We start from the raw sequence: 18,733 nt of genomic DNA on the forward strand, positions 1-18,733 counted from the left end.
TAATAAATATGCCCCTTTAGAACAGGGTGGCGCACATTTAAAAAAAAAAAAAAAAAGGAGGAAACGACTCAACAAAGCAAACATTTACAAAACGTCTAGCGGGTTTCTGAAGCGTCTCCTGACGAGCCTTCGCCGAGCAGAGCCGGGCTGCCTGACCCAGACCCTCCTCCAGGTGAGGGACCCCAGCTCCGGGTCCCGTCCACTTCCGAGTGGCCAGGGACTTGCCTTGAAAACACCAAATCTCATTATGGGGACACAGAAAGCACTGTCTTGAGATCATGTCACGTAAGTGCCAAGTCAGCGCAGGGCTACCAGCGTCCGTCTGTCCCAGGGAAGAAGCGATGGAATAACAGTTGGAGGCGAGTTCCGACTTTACCTGGATTTGGCTGGAGGTACTCCGTGGCTTTGGAAAGAATTTCTGTGACAGCTTTATTGGTGACATCTATTTTCTTTCAAAAAAAAAAACAAAACACATAACATGCTGGTAAACGACAAATGGTGACCTCCCAGGAAAACAAACGGAGGAGTCATTTTCACCGAAGACAAAGGGAAGGAAGCTGCCGGAGCTGGCCATTCCCGGGGACGCCCCGACATGGGAAGCAGGCTCAGGGACAAAGATTCGCTGCCTCCCTTTGGAACGGGACGCGGTCACTTCTGCGAGAGCCCGGCCATCGTGCCCCCCATGCCCACCACACTCGTGCGTGTTCTGCCTCACCATCCGCGGGGCTGTGGGAAGCGGGCGGGGCCCCCGGCGCCACCCTGCGTCACGGACCTCGCTGTAGGGCAGCTCAGCACACGTGGGTTGTTACGCAGCTGCTGGGACCCAGGTCTGACTCAGGGCTTCCACACGGGGAACCCACATTTATACAGGTGCAGGGGCTCACCCCACAGACACGCTCGGACCACCCAAAGCAGAGAGTTGCAGCGGCTGGGGCCGTTTTAGCTGTGGGCCAGGCCTGACCACCTTTGGAGCGTCCTGAGTTCCGTCCATTAAAAGAAATGGGGTGACCACACCCCCATCTTCATAGTCAAGGGCGGGCTTAGGCGTGTGAGAGACCTGGCTCTTGGACTCCAGCACCCCCACCTGAGCCCAGGCACCCTGGACCCCCGCCCTAACCTCCTACTCGGCATCTGCCTGACCCCTCTCACGGTCAAGGTCAGGTTCGGGCCATAGCGGACGCGAAAACGCCCTCTTACCCTCTCCATGTCAAGAAACTCGTCATCTAGTTTCGTTCCTTCGATGCCACTGATTTTTTCGCTGAAGAGCTGCCGAAATAAAGACAAATAATAGCATTGGACAACGATCTGCGACCAGCTTCTGGCCCAAATTATCACAAACACACAAGAAGGAAGAAACCCTTCAGATTCGGCTTGTTGGATTTCTTCTTTCCTAAGTCCCTGAAGAAAATACTGGACGGAATAAGTACCTAAGGACACGGGAAGACACAATCTCACTCACTTGACAGATATTTATTATGCTTCTACTGTATGCGAGGCGCATAGTAGGTGCTCCTGTAAAAGCAAAGATAAGTAAGGCACAATCCTTGCCTCCCAGGAGTCCAAAGACTCCGTAGATAAACACTCGACTGAAACACAAGGAGGAACCGTGGAGACAATAAAATAGAAGAGGCCTGGGTACGCATTACGGCAAACGGACTAAGCGTGTCAGCGACACCCAGAAGGGATTCTGAGAGGCCACAGGTGGGGGGCCTTTCAGCAGGCCTGGCCAAGGGCATTTGGAAGGAAGCGCTGATAGGGGGGCCTCCCTGTACGAGGCAGGGTGAGCGAGAGGAGGCGGGGCCAGACCATGCAGATTCTCCAACTTGGAAGCAGAGAGTAGGGTCCATCAGACACAAGGCAGGGAGACCCGTCTGCAGATGCCCAGGCGCATTCCAGGCCTACAGCCCAGCAGCAACGGAAGAGATTTTATCCGGGAAGCACGAAACTCGTGCGTGTGGCTCTCCATCGAGAATTGCTGGTGTTTTGTTGCTGAATGTCCACCCAGCCTCGGCCTTCTCCTGGGACGAGTATCTCTTTCCAAACGCACCCTGGCTGCTCCGTCATCTTCCCTTTTACGAAGCAACGACTTAAACAGCGAGAGAACCGGATCCTGGCAGAACTGCAACAGCAAACTGTGTGCCTCCGGTGGTGAGAGAGCAGCTCCGCGGAACCGGATGTTGCCACGATGTGGGCCACAAGACACCCACCGCTGGGGATGTGACTCAAAGACAGCTCCTGGGCCATTTAACTTCGACAAAGAAAACTGGGCCCACTTCTTGACTGGAATACTTTCCAGAGAGAGCACGCCGCCTCCCATAGGGGTCACAGAAGGGGGGCAAACTGAGACTGTGACCAAAAAACGCCCCCTCTCTCCTGGCCCCTCAGGGCGTCCCTCCAGCCCCAGGAGTCCTCCAGCTCCGCTTTTATCAGCCTGGGAACCGGGCAGCGCCCAATTACAGACACAAAGAGTTAGTTAGGGCCCCCGGCGTTGAATTGTTCACATTAGCGGGAGGTGAGGGAAGCTCTCTGTGAGACTGAAGTTACTGCAACGTTTGAGACGGTGCACACGCTCCCAAGGCATCAGGGAGCCACCAAGGAGGGAGGAGCACTGAGAACAGGCTTTCCCTTTGCAGAAAGTGTCCCCTCGTCCCCTCACAACTCAGGAGAGAGGAGGAATGTGAAGGCCGGGCAGAAAGCCCTGGCCTGGAATTGGAATCGGGGTGGGCTGGACTGGGGGGGGAGAACGGAGGGCCCTGTCGCCTAGGAAACGAGGACCAGAGGCCAACTGTCCAGGAAATAAAGGGAGAAACAAAAAAGTAACCCTGGCTGCTTATCCGAAATTTCCTCTTGAGGCGTCTGACAATCCCTGAGATGCTCGGGGACCAGGACCAAGAAGAGTCGGTAAGACCAAAGATTGGAGCCGCGATTTCTGCAGACGCCCAGATGGCCCTGAGTTCAAGTACACCCGACGGAGAGAAACACCTGCAAAGTGGGGATTCCTACGGCCCCAGACCCGGAGGGCGGAGACATGAGGAAGCGGCCACGTCTGAACAGGAGACAGGACGCAGCTGCTGACCGCTTGGCCACAACCTTGAAACACACACCGAACAGTATCGAGTGTTAAGTGTCATTGAAAAATAAATAAGTAATTTATTTTTTAAAAAAATTACAGTGAAAGCCTGAGGGCGGGTTGGAACAAAGGGGGTCCCAGCGCCCGGCCCACCCCCCTGCTCCCCGGCTTCCTCAGAGAAGAAAAAGCAGGTGTCAGGCAGGTTCTTCGCCCTCCACTCCTGGCACCTCCCCCCCAAACTCTGCTTGAACTACTCGGGAGTTCCCACCCTGTCACCGCAGTTCAAGGTTAAAGGACTATAGTCAAGGGAGGCGGCCATCACAGCAAATAAATAGTAACAATGAAGTGCCCTCTGGGTCTATTTTGAGACGCTGATAAGAGAAAATGGGGAAATGAATGTTAACTTTCTTGTCGCCGTCCGGGGCGGGTCCCTGGAAATTTATGTATAAATCTGGTTTTCATCATTTGAAACCTTATTTTAAAGGCACTTTAGAAATTGGCTTATTTAAAGGTCCCACCCAAGACTCTAATGAGGTAAAAGTCACCATGTATCGATTTGTCCTACAAATTACATTCATCACTATAAATCAATTATATAATTATTTTCTGATTATATGAGATAGTTACTGGTATAAGAGTGAGCAAAAATTTAATAATTAATAATAACTATTACTAATAGTCAACCACAGTGCTTCCTACTTTTCATTTTCCTAAAAAAGAAGGTTTTTCTAAAAATGACAATTTCTTTTCACTGCTACGATTATAGGAGGCGCACAATCTCTGAAATCAAGTAAGTTCGGATTGGCTAGAAACTCATTTTCCCCCCTTATTTGCCCTTATCTTTTCTCATTCTGCTGAGGGCCAGGGAGCACTTCCAGGTTCTCTGGAGGAGCTGGAGAGCCCCGGGTCCGGGGCTGGCTGCAGGTGGCGGGCAGGCTCGGTGAGGCACCTCCCACACTGGGGTGCCCGCCCCCCAGCATCCAGGACTCAACCTGCGCTTCTGATTGGCTGGTCTTTTCTGGGACAGCCAATCCCTGCCACATCTCTGCCTGGGGGTGGACTCACTCAACGTCATCCTTGCAGAGCCCCAGAAAAAAGATGATCTCATTGCTTCTGACTTTCACTCTGGCTGCCAGGAAGCTCAACACCGAAATAATGGGCTGACAATCACCACCCCACGGGCCTTGTTACGTGGACTTTTACGCATCCACAAACTCCCACAGGGCCGCTAAGTCGCCCTGACTTTACCACAATGCGTTTGTGTCTTCCCGATTATGATTCGTGCTTATTATCAGGAGGTTACTTCATCAGCAACGCTACATTTTTTTCCCCTGAAAGATATACTATAGTTCCCATCAGTCAGTTTCATTTGAAATTCACGCAGCTTCCAAACAATCAGAGGCACTTTTCTTTTTTCACAAACAAAGACGTTTTATTCACACGCGAATGAAGCGAAGATCGCCCCCTCTTTTGTCTCCGAGCAGTTCCGCCTTTGGACACAGGACGAGGTCAGTTGGCACCAGGCACGGCTGTGCATCGGGACGGAGCCGCCTGATGACCGCACATGTATGAACAACAAAAAGCGCTTTGTGTGAACAAATAAGGAAAACAAATCCTCACACACTACCATGACACCCTCCTCTGTCTCTCCCTTGTCACAAGGCCTTGGTGGCCGGTCCCACACATTAATACCCTCACTGGGACCCGGCACCAGGCGTGGCCACCGACACAGAGACCGTGCACGGACCAAAGAGCAGAAGCGTGAAACCGCCCCAGGTATCTCGGGCCCTGTTTCTGGTTGACTTTTCCCCCAAGAGTGTGATTTAAAATAGACTGGGCGGAAGAGGCCGGGGCGGGGCGGGAGCGCTCCCAAAGGAATTGCAAACTCCTTCAGGAAATGACAGGCCAGTGTCTACTCATTCTAGGGTGAGATCCCTGAATTATTCATGTTTTCTAGCTAATTAGGGAGGCCTTTTTTTTAAAGATCATGTTGTTTAAAGGATGTGGTCCTCTTTCCTATCCCAAAAGTTTAAATCATCTTCTTAAAAGTGTTCTTAGCCTGGCTGGTGTGGCTCCGTAGACTGAGCGCAGGCCTGCGGACCAAAGGCTCGCCGGTTTGATTCCCAGTCAGGGCACAGGCCTGGGTTGCAGGCCAGGTCCCCAATAGGGGGCGTGATAGAGGCAACCAAATATTGATGTTCCTGTCCCTCTCTCCTTCCCTTCCCCTCTCTCTAAAAATAAATAAATAAAACGAAAGTTTTTTTAGTATCCTCCTTGAGTTCAACAGGAGCTGACAAGTTATAGAGGGGCCTTTGAAATACCAAGTCTCAACTTAAAAACAAAGTTATTCACTCAACCCACTATTGAGCAGCAAATTACCAAGAAGGTCCGGTTTCCTGGATGAACACCTCGTAAGAAGCGACACAGCAGAAAATATAAATAAATGGATTCCCAGCCGGAAGCCACAGCTTGAGGAGAACCTCGCACACTCAGCTCTCGACTGGCGCTGAAAATGTTTCCGAGAAATCAACGGACCGCATCAATGGTGTGAACTGTTTGGGAAATCTGGTGTAGTTTACACACTGAGCCTCTTTCAAAGAGTGAGGGCAAGGAGAAGTTGTCGTTTTAACACAAGTACGACGAGAGTCACAAATAAACTTCCACGATTGACCAGTTGTCTTTTAGGGGTTAAGGCAGAGCCGGTTTTCACGTCTCTCACTTTCCTGAACTCTATAGAGGGCGGCACAGTGAGACCATGAATCCCCCTTTCTGAGCCCTCCGCCGTTGAAAAGGAAGGGGAGGGGAAAGACAGGGAAGGGCTGGGTCCTTCTGGCCCACCGGGCCGGCCAGGTGGGTGCACACTCCCACCCAAAGGCTGCAGGGCGAGGCGGAGGGGACCGCAGGCCTGGCCCGCTGCATCGATACCGCTGGACGGCAGGCTGGGTGGGCTGGCCCACACGGAGGAGGGGTGGGAAGCAATTCGAGTTTATCCCCTGGGGCCACTGAGGGGCCATTAGAAGGACAGGACAGACGCAGATGTCTCCATTCCGCTCCTGAGAACCTGGGTGGCACTTTCGTATCTCTTGCCCCAACACCTCACCCCCAACCCCTGGGCACCACAACCCAGTGGGCGGCTCGCTAGAGCTGCTGGCCACCGCTCCAGGGGAGATGCCCCACACCCAGGCTTGACGCCCCTCCCCAGCCCCCTCTCTTGCTCCCTGGCACGTAACAGTTGGGGCTAGACAGCTCTGCAGGTTAGAGCATCATCCTGATACACCAAGGTTGCAGGTTCGATTCCCGGTCACGGCACATACGAGAATCAACCAATGAACGCATCAACAGGTGGGACAACGAATCCATGTTTTGGGAGGGCGACCCGCCCGGATCAAAGCTGGCGTGTCCTGGAGCCAAGGCTGGGAAGGGATAACACGATTTTGACTCAAAGGAGAAGGACCAGGAGGCTGCTCCTCACGGGCTTCGTTACATTTTCCCTTAACATTGAATTTTGGAGTTTTTTAACGTGTCTCAAACGGGGAAAGGGCCATGTAATGAAGCCCAAGGCAGCCATCACCCAGCCTCGAAATTCCGCCCGCGTGACGTCACCAGTACCCACCCACCCCCGTTGATTATTTTAAAGCAAACTCCAGACATCACATGATTCCATCGGCAAAACCCCCCTTGTACATCTCAGAGATAAGCCCTCGTTCAGCGTGACCCACAAACAATGCTCACGCCTAAAAAAACCTGAAGACTATTCCTTAAGATGCCCCACGGCCCACACAGCCGTCACGTTTCCGCAGCAGACTCCCACCTTTCTGCAGACGGTGTGTTTGAAAGCGGGTGCAGAGGAAGCCTGCACGGTGCTCCAGGTTGGTCTGGCGCCCCTCAGTTTGGTTTCCCCCCAGAAACAGGGCCCGAGTGCCAACGGCTGCCTGGGAGCTGGGGCCAGCCACGCTGGCAGGGGGCAGGGACATGAGCCCAGGGGGAAGCCCACAAAAGGGGATCCCACCGGGATCCACAAAGCCAGTTCCTCAGGGAGACGGTGGCAACTCTGAGCATTATCCCGGCCCCCGGGATGGGGAGGGAGCTGGGTGTGGACCCCCCTCCATCCGTCACTGCCTGAGGACCCGTCCCAGAGACAGCCACTGGCCAGGTCACTAACTCCCCGGCACTCTGCTCAGAGGGCCGAGCAGCGAGTTACTTTCCACACAGAGTGAAAGCCCAGAAGCCCACAGGCAAAGGGGCACCGGCGTCCCTGGCAAATCGCCCCGGGCAGGTAGCAGAAATAAAAGTGGAATGAACTCGGCATCAACGGTGTCTACCCGTCTCCTAAAAATTCCTCTCCTCTGCATTTCTCCTTCTCATTCTTTGCAGTTTATTTACTGGAGCAGAGTGTCGTTGGGCCTTGAGAATTTCCACGGCGCACAGTGGGCAGATCGAGTCCTCGTGATGGGATCTCACATCTTCCTACGTGCCGGGCACTAACTCCATGGGAGACTCATCAGACCCCTTCTGGTTTTTGACGGGAACACCCCGAGGTGATGCCGTGTCCTTCCAATGGCGTTGCATCGGGAAGTGAGGGCCTCTCTGAACTGAAGGTCTGGTGCCCCAGGGTTGTAGGTTCGATCCCCACTCACGGCACAGATGGGAAATCAAACAACGAACACATAAATAGGTGGATTCCCTCCCTCTCTCCACCTGGTCCCCTGTCTCTAAAATCCATTTATAAAAATCTAAGGGTTTGATTGTCTCACGTGAGACAATCCTGTTTCGTCTTTCACAGGTCAGTTACGTTCCTTGATTCAGCATCTTCCCAACTCCCCGCCCTGCTTTGCAGGCCTCTGGGGGCCAGTGTCTCCCGTGTGCGGCGGGACACGGAAGAGGAGCCCGTGGGGAACGCACGGGGCTGAGCTGTCCGGGCCTGGCCCGCAGATTTCAAACAGCACCTGCTGTGACGCGGACCACACCCCGGAAGGGGTCAGTCCCCTTCAGGCTCCGACTGTGAGTTGTGCTGTACGACTCTTGTGGCACTTCAGTCTCAACCAATGCCACAGCAGAGAGATGCCCCTCCCCCCGATCCTTGACACCTATCGACACCCATTCCCCAGAAAGGTCCGCCCAGCCGCCGGGCCATGCACAGGCTCTGCCGGGCTGAGCTCGTCCAGGGCGGTCCGACCTTCTGGCATCTTGGGGCCACGCATTAAATACACCGAGACATGTAATCCCAAAACAACTTCATCATGTCTTACGTTGGGCCGCCTTCACAGCCAGCCTGGGCCTCCTGCAGGCCACAGGCCGCACACTGGACACAGGTAAACCTTCCCGGCCACAGGAAGAGCAGAGAGACGCCAGCTCGGAAAAGAGCCTCCCTCCACACGATCACCCAAGGTCGCCTCCGACTGCCCGAATCAAACTTTCTCCCGACACGCCCGTGTGGTCCAACCCCCTGATCCAGACAGACAGACGGACACAGTGTGAGCTCTGGGCCCAGTGCCTGCTGGGAGGTGTCTCCCCCATGGCCTCTGTGAGGCCGGCTCCTTCTGGGTCACCCCAAACTAACAGGGGTGTGCAGACCTTAAAACCACCGGCACTGTCACCTGCTTTTGCTCACAACACTCTGACACCACCAGCTGTGTGGGGCTTCCCCTCCGAGAGACCACCGGTTCCCGGACGCCTGCCCCAGCCTGCTCCCCAGTGCCCCCCACGAGGTCTGAGGGGCAAATCACAGGGAAGGCGTTCACGGATTATGCCTTCTTTGCCTGTGTCCCTGTGGCTTGCTGGTCTCCGAGAAGGAGAGGACATACATCCATAATGTTTGTCCTTTACCACTTGCACGCCGCCGGTCTTCCCCTACCCCGCTCCTTATTCTGAGGGCGGGCTCCAGAGGGTTTGTCAAGGACGGCCATCTCGGCTGCTCTGCATTCTCAAAGACCCCCCCCTACGTCTCCCGAGGGGACAAATGCACCGTATTTCTTTAAAACACGCATGTCTGTCTGGCAACTCAACAGGGTGCCATCTGGTTCACATAATTGCCGCGTGAAGTTTCTGAAAAGCTTACAGCCCGCGGAAGGGTCTCTCGGGCTGCAGAACATCCCGCCCCCGACCTGCACACGGGCTCGGGGACCTGGGGCTGATCCGGCCTCGTCCATCAGAACACGGCTCACAGACAAAAACACACCCGTTTCATCCGAGTGACGTCAGAGAGGGACACTAACCCTGAAAACGACTTCGCCCTCAGGAACCCTGCTGAGCCCTGGGGATAGTACGGGACTCCTTCGAAACAAGGCCAGGAGAAGGCAAAATAAAGTCGGAATAATTGAAATAAGAAGGGGCCAATGATGGAAGTGGCCTGAACCCGGCAGGGCAGGGCGGGAGAGGGCTGTTTTCCTAGGGAGAAACTACTGCAAGGCTCCCCGAGCACCGCCAAGCAGCCGGTCACCTGCAAATGCTCTCGAGTTCCCGTAGAGACCGGCCCCTCTCTCCAGCACCCTCTGCTCAGAGGCACCGGGGTGTGCGGGCCGGTGAGGCGTGAGCAGGGGTGACGAGAAGGAGGACTCTGCCGAATGACCGAGCAAGGCTGTCTTCCAGCGCCAAGCTCTTCCCAGGTCACCGGGCGGGATCAGATTTGTGAAGTGACTGGAGATTCTCCAAAAAATTTTTCTTTAAAAATTGCACAGTCCCAGTACAGATGCAGTCACACCGTTTTCAGAGCTCTGTCCAGGGATTCAGGGAGGAACATCCCGGCACCCACGGGTCCCCTGACAGATGGCTCAGAGCCCAGGTCGGCGAACTTTATCTTCAAAGGGCCAGGCGCTAACCGCTCAGGCTGGGCCCTCCATCCGGTTCAACGCCGCCACCGAGTTGGGGAGAATGTGGCCGAGACGCGGCCCAGGCACAGGTGCCCATAACACCTGGTAACTGCATGCAATCCGACTGCGTGTGACTGTCCTGTGTCACGAAATGTTATTCTTCTGATACTTTTTTCATCCTTTACAAAACTGTCGGCCCTGGGTGGGTGGGAGCGACATTCTGTACAGCGAAAGGTTCGGGGTTCGATCCCGAGTTGGGGTGTGCGTGAGTGACAGCCCATCCGATGTTTCTTTCTCTCCCCCACCCCTTTCCTCTCGCTATCAAATCAATGAAAAGAACATATCATCGGGCGAAGATTAAAAATAAGATAAAATAAAATAAAATTTCCTGTGACGGCCTTGGGAATGGCAGGGGATACTCAGAACGACAGCAATGCCCACTGCGTTCCCAGCCCCCCCCCAACTCCAAGCCCTTCCCGGGTTTCCGCTGAAAACAAAATCCAAATCTTCACGTGTTGCTGCAGAACACCTACTACACAGGCAAATAAAGTAGGATCTCCGTTTTGTTTGCTGGCAGTTTTATTTCCTGGATAAACGTGCTAACCATACTTTCCCCAAATACAAAAGCCTCCCCATGCCCCCCCTGCCCCCGTCACTGTGGGGAAATGTAATTTACGTTCCATTTGCTAATAAAACTGCGACAAGAATCTGAAAAAAATATCCCTTCCGACCCCAGTCCCTGCTTTCAGATGCATTTTTACGTCCAATTCCAAGCGATACCCTAAGTGACATGGATTTTACAAGGAAAAAGTCCCCAGACGTAAAAAGTGCCTAGATTGCACCATGCCCTGCAGCTACAACGAAAATCACAATCAATTTGGCTGGAATGTTTACCTGGCACCCTGCCTTTAAAAAATAACACTGCACAGGTTTATGAATTAATGCAGCGAGCAATCTGTGGGGGAGGGGGCAGACACACCCCAGCCTGACCTATTTCCTAATGCATCCAGGAGAAAAAGCACATCGTTATGGATTTTGCAAAGTGCGTTTTCATTCATCTGTGTCTCTAATGAGAAAATGAAACAAGAGACATGCATCCCCTCCCCGGGGAGCCTCATAATTTGCAGAGAACCTGCTTCTGAGAAGTGTTGGCCCATCAGTGGCTTGGCCCCTTGTGACCGCTCATTTTTCTGGTTAATGCGTTAAATGAGAAAGGGGGGAAGTGACCCCTCCCCGCAAAAAAAAAAAAAAACCTGTGTTACATTCCCACTTTCCCTATTGTTGCTGGGTCCCGTGACAGAGGTTGAAGGGCACTGCTAAGGGAAGGACTGGGAAAAAAAGTCAATTTAACACAAGCCGACAGTGTCCTCCCTATCAGGTTAGGCTGGGGAGACAAGCAGACAGGTGTGGCCAAAGGTCCCGCCCCAACAATAATGATGGATTGCTGAGTGGTAATGCCAGTGGGTTATTGTACATAGTAATTTTTTTTAAAGAAGGGAGGGAGAAAGAGAGGGAGGGAAATATCAATGTGTGGTTGCCTCTTGTGCGCCCCCTACTGGGGACCTGGCCCACAACCCAGGCATGTGCCCTGACAGGGAACCGAACTGGCAACCCTTTGGCAACCCTTTGGTTCGCAGGCCAGCGCTCAATCCATTGAGCCACACCAACCAGGGCCTGTATGTAGTATTGTTATTGGTCAAATACCACGTTTCCCGGGAAACCACAATGCTGTCTGTAAGTTATCTGTAGGTAGCCCTGGCCAGTATGGCTCAGCTGGTTGGATCATCCCATTTACAAAAAAGTTGGTTTGATTCCCAGTTGCGCAAATGAGAGGCAACCAGTAGATGTTTCTCTCCTCCCCTCCCCACCTAAAACCGGTAAGCATATTTTAAAAGATATTTGTATATATCTCTAATAACTCAAGCTGTGCCCCAACAGAAGATTTGGACATGTATTGAATACACCTGTGGCTGCCGGTCCCTAGTGCTGAAGGCAAGAGTTACATTCTGTTTTCCCTCTTTCCTGCTGGGCTCCACGTGGCCCTGGCCTGAGCAGAGTCCCTTCCAGTTCTTCATTCCCTGGAAAGAAATGAAGGACTTTTCCCTCGGGGGTAGGGAGGTGGTAGCAAAGAAGGAGCAGCAAGCTGGGAGGTTATCAGTCATTTTAACTCGCCTGTCACTGTGAGAGAGAGAGAGAGAGAGTCTGTTTGCCATACTCCTGGCTCCTCGTTTGCAAAAGACCGACTTTAGCAACTTTGTCTTCATCTGAAATACATTAAGGGGGTTGCTTAAAATTTTTCAGAGCTGGGAATTATATGCACTGGACTGAGATACAAACCACACAACACACCATCTGCCCATTAAGTGGTGTTTGGTATATTCCCAGAGCCGTGCACTGCCATCAGCTCCGAGGCGAGGCGCCGCCTCTGAGTTCTCTGATCCACCCCAGAGAGAGAGACCGAGGTCCAGGCGGGTTGGGTCACGCCTCAAGGTCACAGAGCTGGCGGGTGGCAGAGCCCAGCTGGACGCCTGGGAATTACTACACCCCTGCCATTGTCCGGGACACCCCTGTACCCCCGTTCCCGGCCTGGGAACATAAGAAACAAATGAACACCTGCCATGAACACACCCTGCTCCCTCTTAGGGCAGCGAGGTCTAATTCCTCCACCAAATCTGCCCTTGGGCAAATTCATTCTTGGAAAGGTCTAGACTCTGGCCACCAAACGGTCACTGTCAAGGCCAGAGAGGATCTGGGATAGCTTCCTTTTTGGATAAAGTTGCAGAAGAGTTCAGCTCCTGAAGAAAAGGCTAAATTAGACCCTTTGCCCGTTGTGTTTCTCCGGGACTGATTGGGGGGGGGGGGGGGGGGGGGTAAGCCTCAGTGCCCCTGGCCGGCGCGGTATGTTTCCGATACCAGTAGCTTCCTCAGATGTTCTCCGTTTGCCGAGCTGGTGACTGGGCAGAAACCAACCCAATTTTCCCCAAGGCCTTAGGTCTCGGCCATGGCTGAGGTTTGCACCTGTGGCGTCCACCACAGTAAAGGGACATTTTTCCAAAGAGGAGGTTAGCTCCCTTCCCGGGGGGGAGGGGGCCGGCAGGACCTGGTCACCACCCTGCCCACTTTTGGTCTCCCCCTCTGTGGGTTCCGTGACACTTCTCCCCACGGCATTCACCCAGCCCTTCCTTCCCGGGGCCCTCACCCCCAAAGTTTCATTCATTCTGTGTGCATACACCTCTACCGAGCCACCACCACACTCACCAAGTCCGGGGCTACACAGGCCCCTGTGTGGGAGCTCACTGTGCCTTTTCTCCTTTCCTCTTGCTCCTCTATTTTTAATCTCCATTTAGGCTGGAAATGCCACACCGTGGGCAACCCAGTCTCGGCTTCACGCCCCTGCCCCAGGTCAGCACACAGAACACACACCTGCCCCCAGGCCAGTGACATCTGAATGTCCCCCAGAACCCTCCTGGGGCGGGCAGGGAGCCCCACTGACTCCCCTCTCCGACCAGCCCGCCCTCTCTGATCTCCCTGAAGAGAGCTCAGTCCGCCCTGGGCCCTCAGCCGGAAACCAGGTGTCTTCATGGAACAGAGTGAGAAAGGGAAGGGGTTCAGCCGGGGACTGAAACAAGAACAGAATCTCCTGGGGCTGAAACAAGAACAGAATCTCCTCCTTTCAGCTGCTTTTCAGGGGCCAGTTTGTGGGAGACGCAGGCTGAGACCTCAGAAAGGTGGATTTCGAGTGAGCCTGTCCACCTGGTTTTTGGCAAGTTGGCGGCGGGGGACGTGGGGGAGGGAGGGGCGGAGCCTCAGATGCAAGGCGCAGGTGTACACAGATTTACAATGCGCACTGTGCCCTGGCTGGAAGAGGCTGCAATGTGGGAATAATACAAACTGAGCTTCAACACACCCCATCTTCGCACCTCCCGGCCTGTTTGCCTTCTTCCTGGCTCAGAACACCCTTCCTCATCCCCCCAGCCCCCCATCTCAAATAGCACCTCACACTTAATTCTCCGATGACGTCTCCCCCCAACCCCCGCCCCGAAAGCTCGCCCGCCCACCCCCGCTGGGTGGTCTGCCACCCTGCGCGCAGAGGTGTGTCTAACACTGTTTGTTTACGTGTCTGTCTCCCCACACCTGACCCACAGCCCTTGGAGAGAGAGCGTGGTACCCATCCCCGGGCACCCCGGGGAGACGGTGGGGGGAGGAAGAATGGCGGTGGGGAGCCCCCGCCCAGAGCAGGGCGCAGTCCAGCAGGTCCATCCCGGGCGGGCGCGCGCGCGCGCGTGGGCGAGCCCCAGGGACCCAACACACGGCGTCCCCTGCCCGCTGAACGCCTTGCACAAGCACCGCACCACCTGAGTCTTCCTCCCAGTGCCCGGTGAGAGACAGGCTTGAGCAAGATCTCGGGACGCCCACCCTCTCCCACGCGGAGACCCTGCAGCCCGCCACCTCCTCTGCCCCCACAGATCCTCCGAATTCCAGCGGCTCCGACTGGAGCGCGGGCGGGGGCTGGGGAGGAGCGAGCCGGCGACCCTCACTCCACCCCCGCGCACTCTTAGGCGGGAAGATATGGAGCCTGAGAAAGGAGCTAGGGGCGACAGATTCCCAAAGGCCCGGGGCCTCGGCGACCCGGCTCCCCAGTCCCCCGCTCCCGGCTCGGCGCCCCCTACCTGGCTGGCTTTGTGGAACTGCTTCTTCAGGCCCGCCACCGACATCGCGGCTGCGCCCGGCCGGGGATGGGTGGTCTCTGGGCTCGGCCGGGCCGCGTGGCCGCGACGCGCTGGGGAAGCGGGCGCCCGGGCCGGTCCCCGCCCGCTGGGGTCCCCCGGGCCCGCCTCCCACGGCCACGGCCACAGCCACGGCCTGAGCCGCTGTCACACACGCACACACGCGCGCACGCAGCTGGCAACAACGCGTATCAAAGCCCCCGCGCAGCCCATTGGCGGAGCCGCGGCGTATGCAAATGAGGCCGCTGCGGCCGCCCACACATATTGTTGCGTGGAGACCGGGAGGACCCCCAGTGGCTGGGGAGACCTGTCCGGGCAGCTGAGCAGTGGCGAGGTCTGCGTGCAGGGAGCGGAGCCACACCGCGCTTCTGGCTGCGCGCAAAAGGGGAGGCACCAGGCTTTTGGATGGATGGCTCTGCGAGGGGCGACAAGCACCACCTCTCTAAGATTCCGGGACTCTTACGCGTAACCTCCCTTCGCTCACGGGCAACATCGCCTCCCAACGGCGCAACTGGGTAGGTTTATGTTTTAAGGCAGAGACTCTCCAAAATGCACCTAGACGAGAAAGGCCACACAGGACAAGAGACCCGCCGTAGGAGGAAGAGGCCTGTGGGCACTGGGCTGTTTCCTCTCTCCCCACTCGGTGCTGTGGGTGAAGTCTTCGCAAACCATGTCGGTCCTCTGGGAGCTGAAGTTACTGGGGACCTGACTGAGAAAGGCGGCGCTCGCCTCCCTAGAGGGCTGAGCCACCGTCGCCTCCATTAAGAGCAACTGTCTCTCCAAGGAGCCATAAACTGCGTGCTCAGTCCCCCAGGGAATCACCAGACGACAGACCCATCTCCCTCGTGCATCGCTTACAGGGTCATTTTGCACGGGGGCCAGAAGTCTGCGCACCCACGGCCGAGGCCCAGCCAGGGGCCTGAGCATCCCGGGTTCGTCCCGTCCTCCTGTCCAAAGCGGCTCCCAGCAGGTCAGCATCTGCGCTCAATCTGACTTCAGAGGGCCCGAGGGCTCCCAAGACCTACAACCCACTCAGCAACGCTTAGCGCTGAACCACCTTCCTCCTCCGCCAGAAAGACGCTCCTCTTCGTGGGCCCTCGGCCTATCCACCCAGGAAGACCACGCGCCCCCGCGCGCCCCGGACACTCGGTTTACCGCCTGTTCCCTGGCGCCCGCTTCTGGCTGCCTGCGTTCGTCCAGGGCGAAAGGCCCCAGCCCCTGCTTTGCCATTAGCTCCCGATTGTCTTATCCCTGACTTCGTCCTAGTGAGGATCGCGCTGGTAACTGCACCTCTCTGCGCCTCAGTTTCCTCTCTTTCCCGTGGAAAGTGTGGACAGGAACATCCTTCCTCTGATACAGGAGAAAATTAGTGAATCTGGTGGCGGGGACAAAGCCATCCATCCAGAGCGTTAATTAGTACCAGTTGGCTGAGGGCTGTGTGGCCTTCACTGGGTTAGAGGTTCTGCCCCTTCCCCACCCCCCAAAAGAGGCAGAGGCAGCTGGGTCTAGGACTGGGGGTGCGGTCCCCTTGTCCTGGGCTAGTCCAGGGCTGCCTTTCCCCCCTCCCTGCCCCAGAGTTGTTTAGGTAGCAGGAGTCTGAAGACGCTTCCCCCAAAGCAATCAGACTCCGTGACTTCTGTGCTGGGGGTGATATTTTCAACAACTCACTGGCATTTCTTCACGGCTGATAGTATCTTCAATTTTCCCTCTTCGTTCATCATGTTGATGATTTGCCGCTTCACTTAATCCAGTGAGAATTTGTGCATCCTATTCTCATAGACTTCAAACCTCAGAATATCTCACAGACGTTTTCTCCTTTGTCAAAGTAGTTGTGATTTAAAACAAAAGTTTAAACACGACAGCAACGCAAATGCTCAGAGACGCTTATGTGCATGTTCCTTCACCTCCTCACTTCCGTGCGTGGTTTATCTTTTATTCTTCTTTGTTTTATCATCGACACGTATGAAACTATGAATTTACTTCCTACACATGGTTCTTGGTTCCATCATGTAATGTGGTTCTGATTATTTTCTTAATAAACTTGTCATTGTAGTTTTAATTTCCTCTTTGATCCAAATGTTCTTTGGGACAATCTTCTCCAGCCCTGGCCAGGTAGCTCAGCTGGTTAGAGCGTCGTCCTGATGCCCCCAGGTTGTGGGTTCAATCCCCAGTCAGGAAGCAACCTGTGAAAGCATTAATAAGTGGAACAGCAAAATAATGTTCTCGCTCTCCTTTTCCCTCTTTCTCTAAAATCGATAACTAAATGAAAAATCTTTTCTCACTGTTTTCATTTCTTCTATTCATTGTATATCAAATTCTAGACTTGTAGTACTATTATTAAATAGCATATCTTGAAATTCCTTTTTAAAAAAAAAATAGATCACCTTTGTTAACCAAGAGAAAAGCCAGTGCACAAATGCCCTGTAATTCACCAAGTTCCGACGTTTCCCCCCTCACCCCGCTCGCCGGCCCTCCCCATCCCACACGCTCTGCACCCAGGCAGCGCCCTGCAATGTAGTCTGGCCGTGTTGGCGGTTCTCAGTCCCTGAAACGACACGCTTAAAACCATCTTTTAATACTTAGCCACACTTCACACTGGCCCTTACGGCAACACGCAGCTGCCGCTTTTTTGGAAGGCTGTTCTCAGAGCTGGTTTTTTGTGCAAGATAACACGAGCGTGTTTCTAGTGTCATGCTTTTTCATTCTTAAATCGTGATCTTTTAAAAAAATTTTTAAGGACAGTTTTATGTTCAGTACTGCTCTGTATGAGTTCCAGGTGCACAGCACAGCAGTGAGACAGTCACACCCCTTACAGAGTGATCCCCCTGACAGTTCCAGTCCCCACCTGGCCCCACACACGGTTATTACACATTACTGACCGTGTCTCCCATGCTGCACTCTGCATCCCTGTGACTGTCAGTCTGAACCTCTCCATCCCTCCCCCTTCCTCACCCAGCCCCGAGCCCCCTCCCCTCTGGCCACCTGTTCTCTGTGAGTCTGTTTCTCTTTTGCTTCTGGACGTTTCCGGTTCCCTAGGCCTGTTCTGTGAACGCCTCTGAATGCGCCCCGCGGCCCGGCGTCGTTCTCCGCGTCCCGGAGACAGTTCGCAGGGGCACACGCTCTGCCGCAGCAAGGAGCTCGGTCACCGGGTTTGCACTCAAGCCGGCCAGAGCCGTGTCAGCCTGTTCACGTCACTGTCGCCCCCCCCGCCCCCCCCCCCCCCCCCCAGCGACCCGAGGACCCAGGGCTCCTCAGTCTGTGCGGGGAAGGACCACACCCAGGGCCTGGGCTACTATCCACATGGGGCGAAGCCTGGGAGGAGGCCCGGGGCACAGGCCAGCGTCACACTCTACACTGAAGGATCTTTGGGCATTTGGCGGTTTGCACAGATCAGTGACCAGAGGGACACTGTGGTCGTCTCTGTCCTTAAACCTAAAGCCTGGGACAAGTTCCGGATCATAGTTCTTGGCAGCCTTTGCAGCCCTGAGTTCAAATGCCGATGATTTAGATAATCCCGGGGTGCTCACCTAACCAGGGCCTCCCCGTTGCTGGCTCAGACTCCACTGTCGCCTTAAACTCCCCCAACCCCATCCTGGGGCGGCGCCGGTGCTCAGGGGTGAAAGGGCGAGGCTCGGCCCGCGGTGGGGCCTCCGTGCGCAGGGCCCAGTGTTCACTTAAACCTGGAGGCGTGGTCTCCCTCCGTCTCACGTCCCCACAAACCCGGCCCCGCAGAGCGTCCAGTGCGTGAAGGCCCAACCCCTCTCGTCCCGATGCCACCAATGGGCTTTTCCAACAAGGCAGACGTGACGAATCCCAGATGCTGGCCATGGCGGTTTGCCTTGAACTTGAAAGGTGCCCACTGCGGACGCATGTAGATGTTTTACATGACATTGATGGAAAATCGTTGGATCATCGGTTCAAGAAGAGGCCAGAGCAATCTTTTCATTTGAAAATGTATAGGAAAAAAAGAACCGGAAATATTTGTATTTTAAAGCAAAGACTGGGTGAAGGAGTACCATCTCGACTGTGAAAACAGAAAGAATTCACTAGTGAATTAATAATACGCATCAATTCATTGTCTGGGATACAGGATGACTCCGCTTTTCCGGACTCTAGAAATAGTCAGT

The 18,733-nt window shown here is 54.7% G+C and overlaps 1 protein-coding gene across 1 annotated transcript in view; it reads right to left on the reverse strand.

The window, feature by feature from the left end:
- The window catches only part of SH3GL3 (SH3 domain containing GRB2 like 3, endophilin A3), a 37,558-nt gene extending 22,841 nt beyond the window's left edge, over positions 1-14,717 (reverse strand). The window contains exons 1-3 of the mRNA XM_053658823.1: positions 14,550-14,717; positions 1,198-1,266; positions 377-449 (exon numbers count right to left, since the gene is read on the reverse strand). Of these exons, the coding sequence (XP_053514798.1) occupies positions 377-449; positions 1,198-1,266; positions 14,550-14,594 (187 nt within the window). The 5' untranslated portion in view covers positions 14,595-14,717. The remainder of the gene's footprint in view (positions 1-376; positions 450-1,197; positions 1,267-14,549) is intronic.
- Positions 14,718-18,733: the final 4,016 nt, after the last annotated feature.

Source organism: Artibeus jamaicensis, unplaced genomic scaffold (assembly GCF_021234435.1).
Source record: "Artibeus jamaicensis isolate MK-2021 breed Jamaican fruit bat unplaced genomic scaffold, CSHL_Jam_final scaffold_612, whole genome shotgun sequence".
Lineage (NCBI taxonomy): Eukaryota > Metazoa > Chordata > Mammalia > Chiroptera > Phyllostomidae > Artibeus > Artibeus jamaicensis.